Source organism: Ornithorhynchus anatinus, chromosome 7, assembly GCF_004115215.2.
Source record: "Ornithorhynchus anatinus isolate Pmale09 chromosome 7, mOrnAna1.pri.v4, whole genome shotgun sequence".
Taxonomy (NCBI): domain Eukaryota; kingdom Metazoa; phylum Chordata; class Mammalia; order Monotremata; family Ornithorhynchidae; genus Ornithorhynchus; species Ornithorhynchus anatinus.
The window spans coordinates 22340598-22360249 of record NC_041734.1 but is presented as its reverse complement, the minus strand read 5'-3'; the positions used below and the strand labels follow the sequence as shown (position 1 = coordinate 22360249).

The 19652-nt window shown below is 50.7% G+C and overlaps 1 protein-coding gene across 1 annotated transcript in view; it reads right to left on the bottom strand.

Annotated features, from left to right (window-relative positions):
- The window catches only part of PLEKHM3 (pleckstrin homology domain containing M3), a 115076-nt gene that overhangs the window by 54308 nt on the left and 41116 nt on the right, over positions 1 to 19652 (bottom strand). The window contains exons 4-6 of the mRNA XM_029068936.2: positions 18000 to 18145; positions 10443 to 10636; positions 9082 to 9145 (exon numbers count right to left, since the gene is read on the bottom strand). Of these exons, the coding sequence (XP_028924769.1) occupies positions 9082 to 9145; positions 10443 to 10636; positions 18000 to 18145 (404 nt within the window). The remainder of the gene's footprint in view (positions 1 to 9081; positions 9146 to 10442; positions 10637 to 17999; positions 18146 to 19652) is intronic.

Sequence of the window (19652 nt, the reverse complement as noted above, 5' to 3'; positions counted from 1 at the left end):
CCACGCTCCATCCACTAGGCCACGCTGCCCCTCTCCGTTGGGAAGCTGCCCTGGCAGGGTCGGGGAGGGGAGGAGGATGGCCTGGCAGCCGGAAGGAGACGTTGTCTAACTCTACAATGTCGTGGCTCCCGTTGCTCCCAGCCACCCCCTCCTCCTCACCCCCCGCTCAAACGGTCACTTGCGGACCCCCGCTGAGAGTTTCTCGCCCAGCCATCCGGGGGCTTCTAGCTTTGACCAGTGGGGAAACTGAGGAAAAGAGCGAAGATATGCTTTGGGTCTTGGCACATCTAATCCGAGACGGGGCCGTGAATTCCTTATAGCTGGGCTTCCCGGGAAGATCCCACTGAGCTGAGGCCCGGGGGGGCTGCCCCGGGCCGGGCCCGCAGGGGACGGAGTGTGGGCACCTTGTGGGCTCTGGATGGAGGGGCACCGATACGGCAGCTGAAAGTACAGGCTCAGGAGAAGCGGCAAGTCTTAGTAGACAGAGCCCGGGGCCTGGGAGCCAGGAGGTCCCGGGTTCTAGTACAGGCTCCGCCACGTGTCCGCCGTGTGACCGTGGGCAAGTCACTTCACCTCTCTATGCCTCAGTTTCCTCATCTGGAAAATGAGGATTGAGGCTGTGAGCCCCACGTGGGACAGGGACCCTGTCCAACCCGATTTGCCTGTAGCCACACCAGGGCTTAGAACAGTCCCTGGCACATAGTAAGCGCTTAGCACATACCACAGTTATTCCTATTTCCTGCCGGGGAAAGCGGAGGCGGTCCCTTCTCCGAACAACCCTCGGAGGGGCAGGGACTGTTTTTAATTCCCTCCTGGGGTTCTTTCCCAGTGCTCGGTACCGGACTCTGAATACCATAAAGCGCTTAATAATTATATTATTACGCTGGGCCTGGTCCATCCCCGGGCATTCATCAGCCGTTGACCAGACCAAACTCCCTTTCCGGGGCCGAGAACTGCGGGCCAGGAGATTGCCAAACTGTCAGGCCGGCCTATCGCGGAGGGCAGGGGGGAATGTGCTGCCCTTCTTCGCTCCTCTCCCTTCCCGGACATTCCGGCGGCAACGAGGGCCCCGGCCCCCGCGGACAGAGGGGCCTCGGCCCATGCCGGAGCCCACTACCCTCCCGGATGAGAAACCGGGGAGGGAGAAGAGAAGAAAAAACCGAAACAATATGAGTTTCTTTTTAAAGCTGCATTCGGGAGCCCCGTCTCCACCCACCTCTCCAATTCCCCTCGGCTCTCGTGACTAACTCGTTAATTAGTCGGAATAGCCCCGAATAAAGTAGCTAAAGGATATTTAGTGATGTTTTAAATAGCAGCCTCATTCCCGGAGAGAGCTTTCTGAAAGCAGCGAGGCTGCGGGAGACACAATCACAGCTCCCAGAGCGGAGCGGACAAGCTGTCAAGCTTTGTTTTTCTGCTTGTTAAATCTGAATGCTTCTAATTAGTTATCTTGCCTGCTAATGCCCCCGGTGAACAATGAGGGGGGATGGGGGTTGGGGGGTGTTGAGGCTCCGATGGAGCTCTGGGTTCAGAGATTTCTCCACCCGGGGAAGGCGGCCCTTGTGGGCTGACCCGCGAAAGGTCACCCATCCTCCGGGCTTCTTGGGTTAAAGGGCAAAGGGCAACTCGGTTGGCGAGGCAACAGTCCGCACATGTCGGGGATCGGAGGGCCGGGGGAGAGGGACGTTTCCCCATTACGGCTTCGGTTGGCAGGCGAGCCCATTCCGACGGTTTCTAGAGCGGAAGCGGTCACAGAGAAGCCCGTTTCGGAGAAAGTAGCCTTAAAATGCACTAAACGCCCCTTCGCTTCTCAGCTCGCCCTGTGCAGAAAACACACAAACGCTCTTACTCATTCCGGTCAGGTTAAGGTCACGATAATAATAATAATTACATTGTGGGTGATGCGCTCACTATGTGCCAGGCACTGTACTAAGCGCTACGGTAGATACAAGCAAACTGGGATGGGCGCGGTCCCCGTCCCACGTGGGGCTCGCGCTCTAAGTCCTCATTTTCCAGATGAGGAAACTGAGGCATAGAGAAGTGAAGTGAGTTGCCCAGGGTCACACAGCGGAAACATGGCAGAGCCTGGACTGGAACCCAGGACCTGCTGACTCCCGGGCCCGTGCTCTATCCGCTAAGCCGTGCTGCATGCAAGTTCTTCATCGTTATCACCATCCTCAGCATCATGGGGAAGCAGCGCGGCTTAGGAGAAGGAGCCCCGGCTTGGGAGCCAGAGGTCGTGGGTTCTAATCCCAGCTCCGCTACTTGTCAGCTGTGTGACTTTGGGCAAGTCACTTCACTTCTCTGTGCCTCACTTACCTCTTCTGTAAAATGGGGATTAAGACCGTGAGCCCCCCCGGGACAACCTGAATACCTTGTATCTACCCCGAGAGAGCTTGGCACATAGTAAGGGCTTTATAAATACTATTATCATCATCGTCGTCATCAACTGTCCACCAGGCTTTGTTGGGAGGAATCCTCAGACATAAGGAGAGCCAGCTGAGGGTAGCTCTGCGTCTAAAAACTAAGACTCCCAGACTGAGCCCCCCTTTTCCTCTCCTCCCCCTCCCCATCACCCCAACTCACTCCCTTTGCTCTATCTCCCTCCCCGCCCCACAGCACTTGTCTATATAGGTACATATTTATAATTCTATTTATTTTTAATTAATGATAATAATAATAATGGCATTTGGTAAGCGCTTACTATGTGCCAAGCACTGTTCTAAGTGCTGGGATAGATACAAGGTCATCAGGTTGTCCCAGGTGGGGCTCACAGTCTTCATCCCCATTTGCCAGATGAGGGAACTGAGGCGCAGAGAAGTGAAGTGACTGGCCAGTCACACGGCTGATAAGTGGCAGAGCCGGGATTAGAACCCATGACCTCCGACTCCCAAGCCCGGGCTCCTTCCACTGAGCCACGCTGCTTCTCCTGTTTACTCTTATGCTGTACTCTCCAAGCTCTTAGTGTGGTGTGCTGCACACGGTAAGCACTCGAGAAATACGACTGAATAGCACCCGTGTTGGCTCTAGGTTTTATTTTCTTCTTTCCCGCTCCTTCACTACCTACCCCGGTCACTGACCTCTTCTGATTGCCACCCGGCTGCCACGCTTCTGACAACGCTCGCCGAAAGCCCCCAAAATTGGACGACGGTGCCGCAAGCGGCCATCTGATGAGGAGGGCGAGGGGCGAGAGATTCTCCAGAGATCGCTGTTGGCTTCCCCTACCGATCCTCAAAGTAGACAAGCGTCCCCCTCGCTCAACCGCAGGGCGGGAAGCGGAGAGAGGCACGCCGGCCTCCGCCGCTGAGGAGCTTCCCGACGGAGGCTGCCCCCAGCGTACCCTACCCGACCTCGTCCCCGGGGGATCGACCGGACCCAAGAATTCCAGCACGTGCCCGATCCCCGGTGGGAGAGCTCTGCGGGAAAATGACGCCGGGTAGGGCAGGAGCAGATGAGAGGCCACCACTTGAAACGATCTCTCTCCCCAGGGTTTGAGAAGCAGAGTGGCCTCGTGGAAAGAACACGGGCCCGGGAGTCGGACGGCCTGGCTTCTAATCCTGGCTTCGCCATTTGCTGTGACCTTGGGCGAGTCATTTGACTTCCTCAGGGATTTAGTTTCCTCATCGGTAAAACGGGGATTAAACCCTACTCCCTCCTACTTACACTGTGAGATTATAATAATAATATTATTATTATACGATCTGTTATAATCAGATAACAACTTGATTATCTTGTACCTACCCCAGCGCTCAGGACAGTGCTTGGCACACAGTACCGAGTACCAGTAACAAGTACCAGAATGATAATAACAATAACAACAATAATAAAGATAATAATAATAATACATAAAAAGTGTCTGCGCCAGGAAGAGGGCTCTGGGCACACCGTTCAGCCCAGCGCTTAGAACAGTGCCTGGCACATAGTAAACGCTTAACGAATACTATTGTTATTATTACTCCTAGGGGAATCTCACCCCCCGGGGCTGTCGACTCTGACCCTGCAGGGCCGCTCTTCGGTTACATATATTTCGAGTAAGGGGAGAGCTGGGCGGGGTTGAAGCCCAATTTCCCAAAAGCACTTTCTTTCGAGAAAATAAAGCCCCAAATTCATGGTCTTTTTTTCTTCCCTTCATGTTCATTTTCATTTCTTCAAGGTTTGTTTGATGTCTCGTCCTCTTTTATTTCCGGTCTGGAGTTTTAACTTTTCCATCAGCTTCGGCACGGAAACGGCAGAGACCCCGCAGCCTTTTCGAAAACCAACCTGACCGCCCCGCGCGATTGAGTCCAAGAGGACTGGGCAACAGCCCGCTGGCCGCGAAGCCTTACGGGGATGACCTTCAACCACGGACTGCCCTTGCAGTGCCAGCTGCTAGGTAGAAAAGGGGAGAGGGGGAGCGACGCAGAGAGAGCGGGGACCGTCCCGAGCAAACCACCACCGCTAATGTGAAAGCCGACGCAGCACGTGGCGGTTTCACGCTACGGAAAACACTCAACGGCTCCTTGCGCGGCCGAGCGACCTTACTGGGGGTTGCAATACTCGACCCTCATGGCCGGGAAATTACGTCCTGCTTTATTTACAGCGTGCAAGAGATGAACTCCAAGTCACACACACAGCTCCGGATAAACTCTTCCCATTGGTGAGGTCCTCCACAGACCAAGGAAAGGTAGATTTATATAGTGTTGTGTCCCAACGAGCACTTCGTCTTACCCAAGCCTCGTGCCCCTCCTTTCCCAAGTGGGGCTCTGAATCCCTGCATCTGTTTCTGCCCTGGAAGCAGACCGTGTCATTTAGCTCCCAGGAATACGGCGAAGATCACCGAGAACGTGTTTGTCAAGTCCTTTGCGCTTCAGCACTTTGAATCCCCGTACGTCGGGGAAAATGTTTCTGGGTTATTAAGGTACTTGCCAACTCTGCTGTGAAGTGCTCTCCTAAGCCCTTAGTAAAGTGCTCTGCCTATAGTAAATGCTCAGTAAATATCACTGATCGCTTCATCTAGAGATGGGCTTTTTGGGTGCTGGCATTCCATTTTTTTTTTTTTAATTAATGGTATCTGTTAAGCGCTTACTACGTACCAGGCACTGTACTAAGCACTGGGGAGGATACAAGCAAATCGGTTTGGACACAGTCCCTGCCCCTCATGGGACTCACGGTCTCAATCCCCATTTTACCGATGAGGGAACTGAGGCACAGAGACGGGAAGCGACTTGCCCAAGGTCACCCAGCAGCCAAGTGGCAGAGTCGTAATTAGAACTCATGCTCTTCTGACTCCCAGGCCCGTGCTCTATCCGCTCGACCACACTGCCTTCACGCTGATTTGGATTTGAGAATCTTACTCTGCTTAAGCAGCAAAGGAAGGCACCTTCTCTCTCCTAGTTGGAATCCACGTCTTTCCTTCATTCCTTCACTCAGCCATTATTCTCCTGTTTGCCCACCTGAGGCATTATTCCCTGAGCCATTGCTAAAACCAGCCACGCTTTGACAGCAGGGTCTCGGGGGGGGGGGGGGGGGGGGGGGGGCAAACAATCCCTCCGTGGGAAGTCAGGGAGGACAAGATTGGAGGATTAATAACGAGATAAGAAGCAGCCAATGGACAAAACCACAGGAAAGCCCGAGGACTGTAAAATCCTCGTTGGGCAGGGGTCGTCTCGACCAACTCTGTTGTCCCGGACATTCCCAGGGACTTAATGAAGTGCTCGAAACCAGTAAGTGCTCGATAAATACCCGTGATTGACTGAAGCCACTGGAGACTGGCAAGAAAGCAAGGTAGAAGGTAGAACCATTAACCGAAGCCATGAAGCAAGAGAGTCAAGAGGTCAAGGCATATAACACCGAGGTCTCTCTTTACGACGGGCATTTTGGGCAGTGATGTAGTTCTAATGGTTCAATTAATTCCCTTATTTCTTTCTCTCAGTCCCTCCAGCAGGCTCCCCCTTCAGCGACACAGATGATCTAATTACTCAGGAGTCGAAAAAACAAAAAGAAAATTCTCCCCCCAGATACGCCATTCGGTGCTGATAACCAGCTCCAAATCCAATTCCACCCACCTCGCCAGAAAGAGTAATTGAATCCGACTCCCTCCAAATGGGATAAGTTTAGGGGTCTGGCAGAGACAGGCATAAGGCTCCAGGTCGGAGCGTGCTCTTAAAGACAACAGACACTGAGCCCTTCTTTTCGTCTTCTCCCGCACGGTGCCTGTGTCTCCAATGAACACCTCTTTGCTCCCAGCAGTAATAACAATGTTAATTGTGGAATTCGTTAACTGCTTACTATGCGCCAAGCATTGAATTAAGCACTGGGGTATAGTACAGTATAATATAATATAGGAAAATCACTGGGCCTCAAACTCGCCTGTCTCACCACCGACCCCTAGCCCACATCCTGTCTCTGGCCTGCAACGCCCTCCCTCCTCAAATCCGACAATTACCCTCCCCCGTCTTTAAAGCCTTACTGAAGGCCCATCTCCTCCAAGAGGCCTTCCCAGACTAAGCCCCACTTTTCCTCATCTCTCACTCCCTTTTGCTTTTCCCCTGTCCTAGCCCCACAGCTCTTATGTATACATATATATATATATATATATATATATGTATATATATGTCATTTTACTTATTTGTATTGATGTCTGATTCCCCCCGCCTAGATCGTAAGCTTGTTGTGGGCAGGGAATGTCACTGTTTATTGTCGTTCTCTCCCAAGCGCTTAGTATAGCGCTCTGCACACAATAGGTGTTCAATAAATTCGACTGAATGAATGCAAAGGTCCCACACTGGGCTCACGGTAGAAGGGGGGGACAAGAAATGGATCCCCATTTTGCAAATAAGGGAACTGAGGCCCGGAGAAGTGAAGTGACTTGACCTAGGTCACAGAGCAAACAAGTGGCGGAGCTGGGATGAGAACCCAGGTCCTCTGACTCTTAGGCCCGGGCTCTTTCCACTAGACCATGCTGCTTCAGAGTAGCTTGCGGGGCACTGGGGACACAATCGTTCCCGCCTCAAGCCACGGGTCTGACATAAAGGAGAGACGGCAGCCCGGGTCGAATCGTTCGGTCGGTGGTGGATTCACTGAACCTAATGACTGGGCACCTGCCAATTTTTTGAGCGATATGGAATTGTTTTCCAACTTCCCCGCATACCAAAACGATTCGCCTGGTGGATCTGCTCCCGGAATCTTGGCCTGATATTGCATTCCATCTGTGCTGGACTCTCCCAAGCGCTTACTCCAGTGCTCTGCACACACAGTGGACAGAGCCCGGGCCTGGGAGTCAGAAGGTCATGGGTTCTAATCCCGGCTCCGCCACTTGTCTGCTGCGTGACCTTGGGCAAGTCGGTTCACTTCTCCGGGCCTCAGTTACCTCATCTGTAATGTGGAGATCGAGACTGTGAGCCCCACGTGGAACAGGGATGTGTCCATCCTGATTTTCCTGTATCCACCCCAGTGCTTAGTACAGTGCCTGGCACCTAGTAAGCGGTTAACAAATACCATACTATTACTACAGCTCAGCCCACCCACTTTGCTTCTCTAAGGCCAACCTACTTACCGTACCTCCATCTCGTTTACCGAACCCCTGACCCTTGGCCTTCCACCTCCTCCTACCTGGAACTCCCTCCCCCATCATATGCGACAGACCACCTAAAATCACATCTCCCTCAAGAGGCCTTGCCTAAGTCCTCCTGTCTGCATCTCCTACATGCTTGGATCTGTACTCCCTAAACACATTACATTCATCTCGCCCCCTCACCCCCTGCTCCACGACACTTAAATCCATATTGTGACACTCTGCCATTTCTCCTCCGTGTAATTTATTTCAATATCTGTCTCCCCCTCTAGACTCTAAGGTACGAAGCGCTGGGGTAGATTCAAGTTAAGCAGGTCCCGCTTAGGGCCGACGGTCCAAATAGGAGGGAGGACAGGGACTGTGTGCAACCAGAGTAACATGTATCTACCCCAGCGCTTAGAAAAGTGTCTCACACATAGTATGCACTTAGAAAAAAATCATTAAAAGAAAAAAAAAGGTCCTGAATCCCCATTTTGCAGATGAAAGAACTGAGGCCCAGAAATATTAAGTGACTGACCCAGGGTCAGGCAGCAGGTACGTGGCGGAGCCGGGATTAGAACCCCGGTCTTCTGACTCCCAGGCCCGTGCTGCTGTTTCCCCACTGCTTCTCTACGTAGGTCTACGCAGCTGGGGTGGTGCGGGGCCTGTCTTCCGTGAGCCTTGAGCCCCACAGTTCACACATCTGAATCTGAGCCAGCGCCCAGTTAGCGCCGCCATCACAAGGCAGGACAAGACCACAGACGGAGATCCTGCCCCCAGACTCGCCAGCCCGGAGGCAGTGCTCTGAATCCCAGAGCTCTGCGGGGGCGGGGGAAAGGAAGGGACTGGAGCCGGTTCCTCGACCGGTGGCTGAAAGGACACGGGTGCAATCGAGGGGACACGAAAGAAATGTGTAAAAGTCGCCATGAAGCCCCAGCTCCAGCAAGAGGCTGCTGGGAGAGGATAATGGTAAAAAGACCAGTCGGGACAGTAAAAAGAGCTCAGGAAGATCAGGGGACCGAGAGGCGGATTTGCCGGCAGAAGCAGCGTGGATCAGTGGAAAGAGCATGGGGCCTGGGAGTCAGAAGGACCTGGGTTCAAATTCCGGCTCCGCCACTTGTCTGCTGTGTGACTCTGGGCAAGTCCCTTCATGTCTCTGGCCCTCAGTTCCCCCATCTGTAAAATGGGGATTAAGACTATGAGCCCCTTATGGGACAAGGACCGTCTTCAGCCTGATTACTTTGTATTTACTCCAGCTCTTCGAACAGTGCCTGGCACACAGTAAGTGCTTAACAAATGACATTAAAAGAGAAAAAAGTAAAAAGCAGGCGGCCCACACACCGCCCAAGAGGGCCGTCTTTACACACTCACAGCTTAGAACAAAGCACTGGTCCCGTGTAAGCTTCGTAAGCTAAACTCCTAAATGATGCCCAATAAAGCTTAGAAATAACCCAGTCGAGAGAATGAAACTGCTAGGAGCCCAGTCACTTTTCAAAAAGACCCCGCTCTCCCTCCTGACCTGAAGTAAACCGAACCTGGAGGTCCCTTACCTGTTGTAGGTCAGCAAGGGAGTACAGATGGATCTGCTGGAAGAGGTATTCTCTAGGGAAGACTCTGAAAATAAGAGCAGAGAAAGTTGACTGGATGCCGGGGCGGCCATCACACCTAATGTACTCGTCCTATTCCGTCTTGGGGAACCTCAAATAGAGCCCTTTCTCTTCAGAATCATTTTCAAACAACCGAGAGAAATACTGAATTTTTCACACGCAGTGGGATGGAAAAGCCCGGTAAAAGTAGGTTCGGGGGCGGGCGTGGAGGACAAACGCAGGTGGGAAAGGGAGACTGACATTCGGGAAGAATGTATTCCTAGACGACGGGCCTGGGATCTACAGAGCTTGAATAGGATGTGGCACTTCCTCGTACCGAACGTGGCCCTCAAGCACAGGAGCCAAATCCACGGGAGGTCAGAAGACAGACTTGGCCTCGGGAGGGTGTCGCCACTTGCCATGCTTCGCTTGCAAAAAAAAAAAAAAAAAAACTACACGGGAAGTAGCTGGAACGCCCCGTCGCTCTGAGCCAGAAAGGGGCCGAGGAGGAGGCAAGATGGCGGCCCCACTGCTCGGCAGATGTTAGAGTGAGCGGGAGCTGTGTTCAGGTCCTCCCCGATACCCGTCGGCCACAGGCCTCACGCAAGGGTTGCCAGCGGCAGCGCTGAGGCAGTCGGCCGAGCCAGGCATGGAGAGAGTCCTCTCCTCTTTCACGTGCGCTTAGGAAAGGCACGGCCCCAGTATTGGGTGCCAGGAATTGTCCTGTACTGATCATGGCGAAGGGCTGGGCTGTGAGCACTTCATGAGGGCCCTCCACGGAGGGGAAGAAACTTCAGGCCACTTGGAAATAGGCCTCGGCCACTGCTCTCTTTTTGGTTAGCTTTGGAACTGCGTGCCCTTGTAAGAAGGGAATCACGTGCATCTTCAGATATTTCACACAATCCATCGCACTTATTGAGTGCTTACAGCAAAATTAAAAGGGCAGAAAGAGCTGGATGGAGTTCCTGGGTCTCCTGGACGGGTGGGGTGCTGAACACTGGTGATAAGTGGGCCTGAATTTTAACCCAATTTTAACCCAGAAGGCAGAATGACATATTCTGTCTTAGGCTGGGTCAGACGCAACAGATTCCTCCACCCTGCATCCTTTGAGCAAACTGTGCCTTAGTTTCTATCATTCCCAGGCAATTAAGAAGAGAAAAAGGATCATTCAGGGCACAGGGACTTTTACTAGTCACTAGATTTTAGGGGCAGAATTTATTATCGGGAGAATGAAGAGGAGGAGGAGGAAAAGGAGAATGAGGAGGAGGACGAGGACAAGGAGGTAAACCATAGGGCCTAATAGGTAGAGGACTAACGGCTCTCACCGCCTGCGTAGGTCTTCGGCCACGGTGGCTCGGCAGCTGAACAGATAGGCTCGGAGAGATTTCAGCTGTTGCCTCAGGCGGACGACGGTGGCCAGAGGTTCCACGTGTGTGTACAGCATCGGGTTCTCCTGTTGGACGTCAATCAGGGGCTCCTCAAACACATACTCCAGAAACTCTTTGGCCTGTTTCGATACCTGGAAAAACCAAGTATTCGTCTGAGCTGGACTTCCCTCCCCTAGTCGCCTTGGACCCAGACTCATCTTTTCCTGGCGTGGCACACAATTAAAATCACTTTCTTTAGGATTTGATGGACCAGATCATCGACAGTAAAGCCACTGAAATCCAATCTTCTAAAGCCCAGATGATTTAACCCTCCAGGGTTCCACAAGAGAAAAGGATAAGGAGATTTTTCAACCAGGTACTCCATTTGCTTAAGACAAGAACTGGTTTTTTAATTTAGCTGATTTCAATTTCTTGGTTTTATTTTTGCTGGGATTTTTTCCAAGATTGGCTTTTGGATGCTACGACTGGAGTTGTTATCAACCGAACGATCCGCTGCTAGGCCAAGACGATCCCTTGGTATTTCCTGGGTCAATACACCAGATTCCACTAATCCAATATTAAAGTCTAATTGTACCCAAACTGTCCTCTATCAGAAAGTGAATTTAATTTTGGTTCTCTAGCTCACTTTTGGACAGAGCTATGCTGTTGAAAAAAATCACTGTTTTAATCCCACAGTCATTCAGAGAAGCGAGTTAAAGTCCTTCTAACAAAATCAACTGGCTAATTTCACGCAATGGTGTTTTGCCACTTTGGCTTTAGAGTCCACCAGATGAATAAAGTAACTCAGAAACTGCAAGTGGGCTATTGGCTTCATTAGGGACGTGAAATCTCCTTCCCGCAAAAAGCAGCAGGCAGGGAGAAAACGGGCCCCCCGGGGTCCCAAATCCCAACAGAATTGACTTCTTGAACCAAAGACCCCCAACCAGTGACAGACCAACCTCCCCCGGCCCACTGTGAGAAGCAGCATGGTGGAGTGGATAGTGCACTGGTCTGGGAGTCAGAAGGTCATGGGTTCTAATCCCGACTCCACCACTTGTCTGCCGTGTGACCTTGGGCAGGTGACTTCACTTCTCTGGGCCTCAGTTACCTCATCTGAAAATGGGAATGGAGACCGTGAGTCCCACATGGGACAGGGACTGTGCCCAACCTGATTTGCTTGTATCCACCCTAGTGTTTAGTACCGTTCCTGGAACATAGTAAGCACTTAAACACCATTATTATTATTATTATCATTATTATTTCCACAAAGAGCAGTGGACAGGGAGAAACCGGGCCCCACAGGGTCCAGAGTCCCAAAAGAACTGAGTGCTTGAACCAGAGAAGCCCAAACAATTACAGATCAACCTCCCCCGGCCCAGTCATCCCACTCGAGAGACGGGCCAGGAGGGGGGCCCGCCTCCCCATTATGGCCCAGGGGAGTAGTAGGGGGACTGAAGACTACGCCCCCCTCCAGCCACTCTTTGAGCTGCACATTTCATGCTTTTACTATAGATGGTTTCATTTAAATTTACACAGAGAAGCAGTGTGGCTCAGTGGAAAGGGCATAGGCTTGGGAGTCCGAAGTCATGGGTTCAAATCCCGGCTCAGCCACTTGTCAGCTGTGTGACCTTGGGCAAGTCACTTAACTTCTCTGTGCCTCAGTTACCCCATCTGTAAAATGGGGATTAAGACTGTGAGCCCCACGTGGGACAACCTGATCACCTGTATTCACCCCACCGGTTAGAACGGCACATAGTAAGCGTTTACCAAATGCCATCATTATTATTATTATTGTTACGCATGGCGTCTGGTTTTTTTTTGTTTTTTTTTTTAACTAACTCTTGTCCATCGCGTGAATGTACTCTCACTGGTCTATGAATCTGTCTTACTTTTCTTAGTGCGGTCTAATAGAAGAAACCTGAGCCTGGGAAGGCAGGAGACCCGATTTCTATGCCTGGTTCCATCAGATACCTTCTGCAGGACTTCAGCCAAGTCACTTAACTTCCGTTTCCTCTTTGGGATAAAATATCTGCTCGCCTTCTCTCTTAGACTGCGAGCCCCACTTGGAAGAGAAACCACCTAAACCTTTAATCTTATATCATCGGTCATCATCAGTGGCATTTATTAAGCGCTTACTATGTGCAGAGCACTGAATCAAGCAATTGGGAGGGCACAATATAAGAGTCGGCAGACATAACGAGCTTACATTCAGCCAGGATTTAGACTGTGGACTTTAGACTGTATGCTTGCTGTGGGCAGAGTATGTCTTTACCAACCCTGTGACACTGCACTCTCCCAAGCCCTTATTTACGGTGCTCTGCACAGAGTAAGCGCTCAAAAAATATGACTGATGAATTTAGCTCAGCCCAGAAGAACCATACGATCAATACAATAATAATAATCATCAATCAACAGTATTTACTGAGCACCTCTGGAGTGCGGAGAGAGATAACTGTACACTTGGGAAAGAACAAAAGAATTAGTAGACAAAACCCTGCCCACAAGGAGCTGACAATGTGGTGGAGGAATCAGACACTACAAGAGATTATAGAGAGGATGCACAGAGTACGAAGCTACGTATATAAGTGCTCCAGTGGGTAGGTTGGTTGTGAATTCTTAAATGCTAATGTGACACCTAAGTATATCCGCTGGGAATTGAAAGTGGGGACAGTAGAGATGTGATTTCAGGAGGACTCTGAAAAGGGGGAGGACAGCGGTCTGCCAGATGTGAAGGGGGAGAAAGCCCAAGGAGAAGGGAGGGTGGGAGCAAGAGGTCGGCAGCGACGGAAGAGACGAAGAGACTGAGGCAGAGTGAGCAGGTCAGCTGGCCAGAAATGAAATGTGCGAGCTGGGGTGTAGTGTGAGAAGAGAGCTGGTAAGTTAGAGGGATGGGGAGGAGGGAGAGAGCTGATCTGAGTGCCTTGAAGCCGGTAATCAGGAGTTCTTGCTTCACGTGAAGAGGAATAATAATGATGACAGTAATAATAATAATGACGGTATTAATTAAGGGCTTACTCTGTGTCAGGCATTATTCTAAGTTCTGGGAAAGATTCAAGTTAATCAGGTCGGACACGGTCCCGTGTCCCACGTGGTGCTCACGGTCTAAGTAGGAGGTTGAATAGGCAACAATTGGAGGATTTTGAGGAATGGAGAGATGTGCACAGACTAATGTGGTAGAAAAATGATCTGGTCAGCCAAGTGAAGTATGGCCTGGAGAAGGAGGAAAGGGAAGACAGGCGAGGTCTATGAGGAGGCCGAGACAGCAGTGAAGCTGGATGAGGACTCGCACCCGGACCCCACGATAGAGTCTTTTGGGTGAAGAGGAGGGGGCAGACTGAGGAAAGGCCTTTGGGGAGGAAACGACAGGAATCGCTGACCGACTGAAGATGGGGGTTGAACGAGAAGGAGGAGTCCAGGATGACGGCACGGTTACGGGCTGGTGAGGCGGGGAGGATGGCAGTATTATCGACTGTGATGGGAAAGAGAGGTGGAGGAGAGGATTCGGGAGGGAAGACGAATAGTCCGATTTGAACCTGGTGAGCTTTAGGTGCCAGCGGGTTTTCCAGGAACAGACAGATGCCCTGGAGGCCGGAGGAAAGGCTAGATTTTAGCGGCCAAAGCAGAGTGCTTGTGAGGAAATAATAACATGGTGATGGAATGGACCCTTACTGTACTGACAACTTTAAAGGTAGTCCCCCTCGAGACTGCAAGTCCATCGTGAGCACTGAACGTGTCTGCCAACTCTGTGGTACGGAACTCTCCCAAGCACTCAGTATAGCATTTTGCACAGACTAAGCGCAAGATAAATAACACCAGTTGGAGAATCAGCACGGTTTAACGGAAAGAAAACGGGCCTGGGAATCAGGGGTCCCGGTTTCTTAGCCCGGCTCCATCTCTTGCCTTGGGCAAGTTACTTCACTTCTCTGTGCTTCAGTTTCCTTCTCCGTAAAATGGGCATTCAATACATGCTCTTTCATTTATTCATTCAATCGCATTTATTGAGTGTTTACGGTGTGCAGAGCACTGTACTAAGCGCTTGGAAAGTACAATTTGGCAACAATTCTCCCTATTTAGATAGAGGGACAGGGACTGGGTCCAAACTGCTGATCTTGTACCCACCCCAGTGCTTAGAACAGTGCTTGACACGCTTTTTAATAATAATAATAATAATAATAACGATGGTATTTGTTAAGCACTTACCATGTGCAGAGCACTGTTCTAAGTACTGGGGGTAGAGACAGGGTAATCAGATTGTCCTACATGGGGCTCACATTTTTAAATCCCCATTTTTACAGATGAGGTAACTGAGGCACTGAGAAGTGAAGTGACTAGCCCAAGGTCACACAGCAGGCGAGTGGCGGAGCTGGGATTAGAACTCACGACCTCTGACTCCCAAGCCCGGGCTCTTTCCACTGAGCCACGCTGCTTCTCAAATACCACTAGCATTACTATAATTGTTATTTCTTAGAGGGGTATCAGCAAACTCACTTAAATTGTCGTCTCTGGAAATTAGAGTCCAAGGGGAAGTCACATCAGAGATGTGCAGTGAAAATTGTTATTTTTTTTCCTGAGAGGCTAAATAGGAAGATTAATCTCTGAAAAAACATCCATGAACAGAAAGGTTAGTCTCTCAAAAAAACTATTTCCCTGCCTATCTCTGCTGTGTATTCTTCTCGTGGTTTTTTAATCAGATCCAGGTTTCCCAAGAATAGGCTAATGGTGAGGAACTGAAGGGAAAATAAAAATCTGCCTCTTGGCAAGCATTGGAGAGTCTCCGGTAACCCGCAAGACTCTCTCAAAACATTTCCATCGACTGCCCCCTGGAAGACTGGAATAAGTTTTCAAGAGTTCAGGCAAAAAATCTGAGGCTATTACTTCTGAGATCTGCTTTCATTGCCAAGTGACCCCCTTTCTCTTCCCCCCACGATACAGGGCCGATAGGATGCGCTATGGACCACATCCCTTCCCCTTCTCCCTCCCCCTGGCATTGCTGGCCAATTTTGAGGAGGCCGCTGGAAACAGAGATGGAAAGGGTACGGACACAAAGGATATAAATGAAAGACGACTAAACAAACAAATAAGCAAGTATCCATTATGTCTTTGGGAGGCAGCGGCTTTTTCAGGTGGGCTCTGAATATGGGAACTGACGCCGTTTGGTGGATTGAATAATAAACGTCGTATTCGTTAAGCTCTCACTATGTACCAAACACTGTATTAAGAGCTGGGATCGCTTCTCTACAATCAGACCCAGCAGTCCCTGTCCCACAAGGGGCTCTGAGGGAGGGAAAACAGGTACCTTATCCCCATTTTACAGATGAGGTGACTGAGGCTGATCAAGATCATTGGGTCACCAGGGAGAAAATCAGCCAATCAGGGGAAAAAATGGAGTCCAGTCTACTCAACTCTTCCTCTACCTTCAAATATGTTTGCAGACCTCCTTGGCACTCTAACACCTTCAGTGCCCTTGGCACTAGAGTAATAATAATAATAATGTTGGTATTTGTTAAGCGCTTACTATGTGCCGAGCACTGTTCCAAGCGCTGGGGTAGATACAGGGTAATCAGGTTGTCCCACGTGAGGCTCAGTCTTCATCCCCATTTTACAGATGAGGTCACTGAGGCACCGAGAAGTGAAGTGACTTGCCCAAGGTCACAAAGCTGACAGGCGGCAGAGCCGGGATTACAGTACTCAACTGCCAACCAGAATGTTCATTCAATCATATTTATCGAGCGCTTACTGCGTGCAGAACATTGTACTAAGCGCTTGGAGAGTACGATACAGCAATAAAGAGAACAATCCCTGTCCACAAAGGGATGTGATCGTTTTGGTCACGTGCCCACACTGACAGTCAGCAGACATGTGGTAGCTGTTATCACAAGTCCCGCTCCGTTTGCTGGCTGTGGAACTTTGGGGATCCTGGGCCTCAGTTTCCTCTTCTGTAAATTGGGAATGAAATACATGCTCTCCCTCCCTCTCAGACTGTGAGCCCTCTGTGGATCAGGGACTGTGTGTGACTTGATGATCATGAATCTACCCCAGTAAACTCATAATAATAAAAATTATTATATTATATATTTTATTATATTATAATTATATAATAATTATTTGAAGTTCTCGACTACCACTGAGAAGCAGCATGGCGCAGTGGATAGAGCACGGGCCTGGGAGTCAGAAGGCTATCGGTTCTAATCCCGGCTCCGCTTGCCTGCTGTGTGACCTTCTCTGCGCCTCAGTTACCTCATCTGTAAAATGGGGATTGAGTCTGGGAACCCCACGTGGGACAGGGGCTGTGTCCAACACGATTTGCTTATAACCACCCCAGCACTTAGCAGTGCCTGGCACGTGATAAGCACTTAAACAGCACACATTATTATTATTATTACCTTGGCATCGCCCCTCCACATACCCGTTCTCCCGCTGAACCCGCCCTCCGTCCTCACCAGGATCGTCCATCTCCCGGCCCTCTGCATCTGTCCCAAATGATTCTGCTTGCCCGGCCCACCTTCCCTCGATTCAAAACCGTCCAGACTGGCACTCTTGAAGTGCCCCCGCCCCCTTGTCTTTCTGCCACTCTTGTCTTGCCAGTCTCTGGCCCCGGACCCTTCCACAGCCAGCCTTCCTCACACCCACAGTCCCTCCGGGAGGAATAATAATAATTACACTACTTATGTGCTTACTATGAGCCAAGCCCTCTCAAAGGTCACCAATGACCTCCTTCTCGCCAAATCCAAAGGCTCCTACTCTATCCTAATCCCCTTCAACCTTTCAGCTGCCTTCGACACCGTCGACCATCCCCTTCTCCTCAACACATTATCCAACCTTGGCTTTACAGACGCCTGGCAACTTCCTTCTAGCTTCCTTCCCCGCCAACCTGGACTGCTCTCATTTCTCCATCTTTGGCGTTGAAAGGGATGAAAAGGATGAGAAACGATAATCATAGAAAAGTGCTCTCTCTACCACGCACATCTTCTTTTTACATCAGCCAGCAACTATCTGATGCTCACCAGAGAACAGCTCTACCTGGAAATATAATCCTTCGCAAGAGCAATTCTCCCACTGAAGTCAATTGAAATATCGTGAGAATTCTGACTTAGTAAGGTTCTGATGCCTCAATGGGAACTTTCTGTCTAACTGATAAATACTGAGCTGCCTTTTAGTGGTCTTGGTCATTTTTTTTATCTGTTTGGCATTTTTTAAGCGCTTACTATGCATCAAGGACTGTTCTAAGCCCTGAGGTAGATATACGTTTATCAGGTGGGACACAGTCCCAGTCCCACACGGGGCTCACCGCCTAAGTAGCGAGGGGACGGGTTGTGTTCCTTTTCACAGTTGAGGAAGCCCAGAGAAGTGACTTCCCCAGGTCACAGAGCAGGCAAGAGGCAGAGCCGGGATCAGAACCCAGGCCCTCTGACTCCCAGGCCGGCGGTCCTTCCACGAGGCCGGGCGGAGCGGCCGGCGAGAGCTCCGCCAACTCGGAGCTAGGGGTGGGTACAGACGGCTCGCTGTAACCGCTACCTTATACTTGGAAGTGTCCCAGTTGTGGACTATGCGGGCCGGGATGAGGAAGCTGTCGTCCGCGTGACAATTGTTACAGTAGTACCATCCGCTGTAACTGCACACCTTGGCTCTTCCGCAGGACAGGCCGATGGGTCGTTGACAACCTGTCGAAACGACAAGAGGCAAACGCTGACACCACGGAAGCGAGGAAAAACTTGGCGACGGCTAGAAATTCCCCACTTTCAACTGGAAAGGAATGCACTTGCTCGCGCGGTCCTTTACTCGGACGCTCCGTGTCGGCCGAGCGCACGACCTGGAAATCACTCGCTCATCAGGGGGCTATCTGGCAACCATGCGGCTACGCCGAGCTGTTCCCGACGCACCAAGGCAGATTCTCCCCCATGTGGCTTCCGAGCGAGCCTCAAAATGTTCCCCTAAACAAACTGAGGAAGCCCCCAAGCCGGTCACATGTAGGTCAGTGAATCTTTTTGTAAAATCCCAACTGAACATGGCAGGGGGACGATGATTTCTGCTACATCAGACAAGGAAGGAATCCTGAGGAGATGCGGCAATGACACTGGATTTTTTCTGAACACACCTTCTAGCAAAGATAAAATCATTCCAGGCCAGCACGTCAGGTTATAGGGAGCTAACACATCCTTAGCGGTGTTACCTGAGCACGACGACAACAATAATAATAATAATACCCACAATAACGATAACGGTATTTAAGTCCTTGCTATCAAATCAATTGTATTTATTGAGGGCTTAGTCAGGGAAGGCCTCTTGGAGGAGATGTGCTTTTAAGGGCTTTGAAGGTGGGGGAGACTGAGGTACAGTGAGTAGGTTGGCATTCGGGGAGCCAAGTGGATGGGCTGAATTGGGGTAGGAAATTGGGGGGTAGGGTAGGAGGGGCCAAGGTGATTGAGGGCTTTAAAGTTGCTGGGAAAAAGTCTCTGATGCTGAGGTGGATGAGCAAAGGTTCTTGAGGAGTGGGGAAACGGGCACTGAACAGTTTAGTAAGAAAGTGATCTGGGCGGCAGAGTGAAGTATGACGTAGGGAGAAACAGGAGGCCGATGCGCTAATTGTGAGGAAAGGGAGGATTTTAGCGATATTGGGAAGGTTGCGCCAAGCACTGTAATAAGCACTAGGTCAGATACAAGATATTTAGCTTGGTCACGGTCCCTGCCCCACACAGGGCTCATAGACTAAGCAGCTTTACAGGCCTTACGACGGCCTCTATTCCATTCTGAATCCTCCTCGACCCCTCTGTTGCTTTTGACACTCTCACCCCCTTCTTCTGGAAGCATTATCCAACCTTGGATTCACTGACACTGTCTTCTCCTACTTCTCCTCCTAGCTCTCCGGACGCTCATCCAGTCTCTTCCATGGGCCTCTCCTCTGCCTCCCACCCCCTAACTGTGGGGGTCCCTCAAGGCTCAGTTATAGGTCCCCTTCTATTCTCCGTCAGTACCCTTCTCCCTTGGAGAACTCATTCACTCCCATGTCTTCAACTACTGCCTCTGCAAGGACGATTCCCAAATCTACATCTCCAGCCCTGATCTCTCCTTCTCTGCAATCTTGCATTTCCTGCCTGCCTAGATGTCTCACCGAAGCCTCGAACTTTACCTGTCCGCAACAAAACTCCTCTTCTTCCAACCCAAACCGTC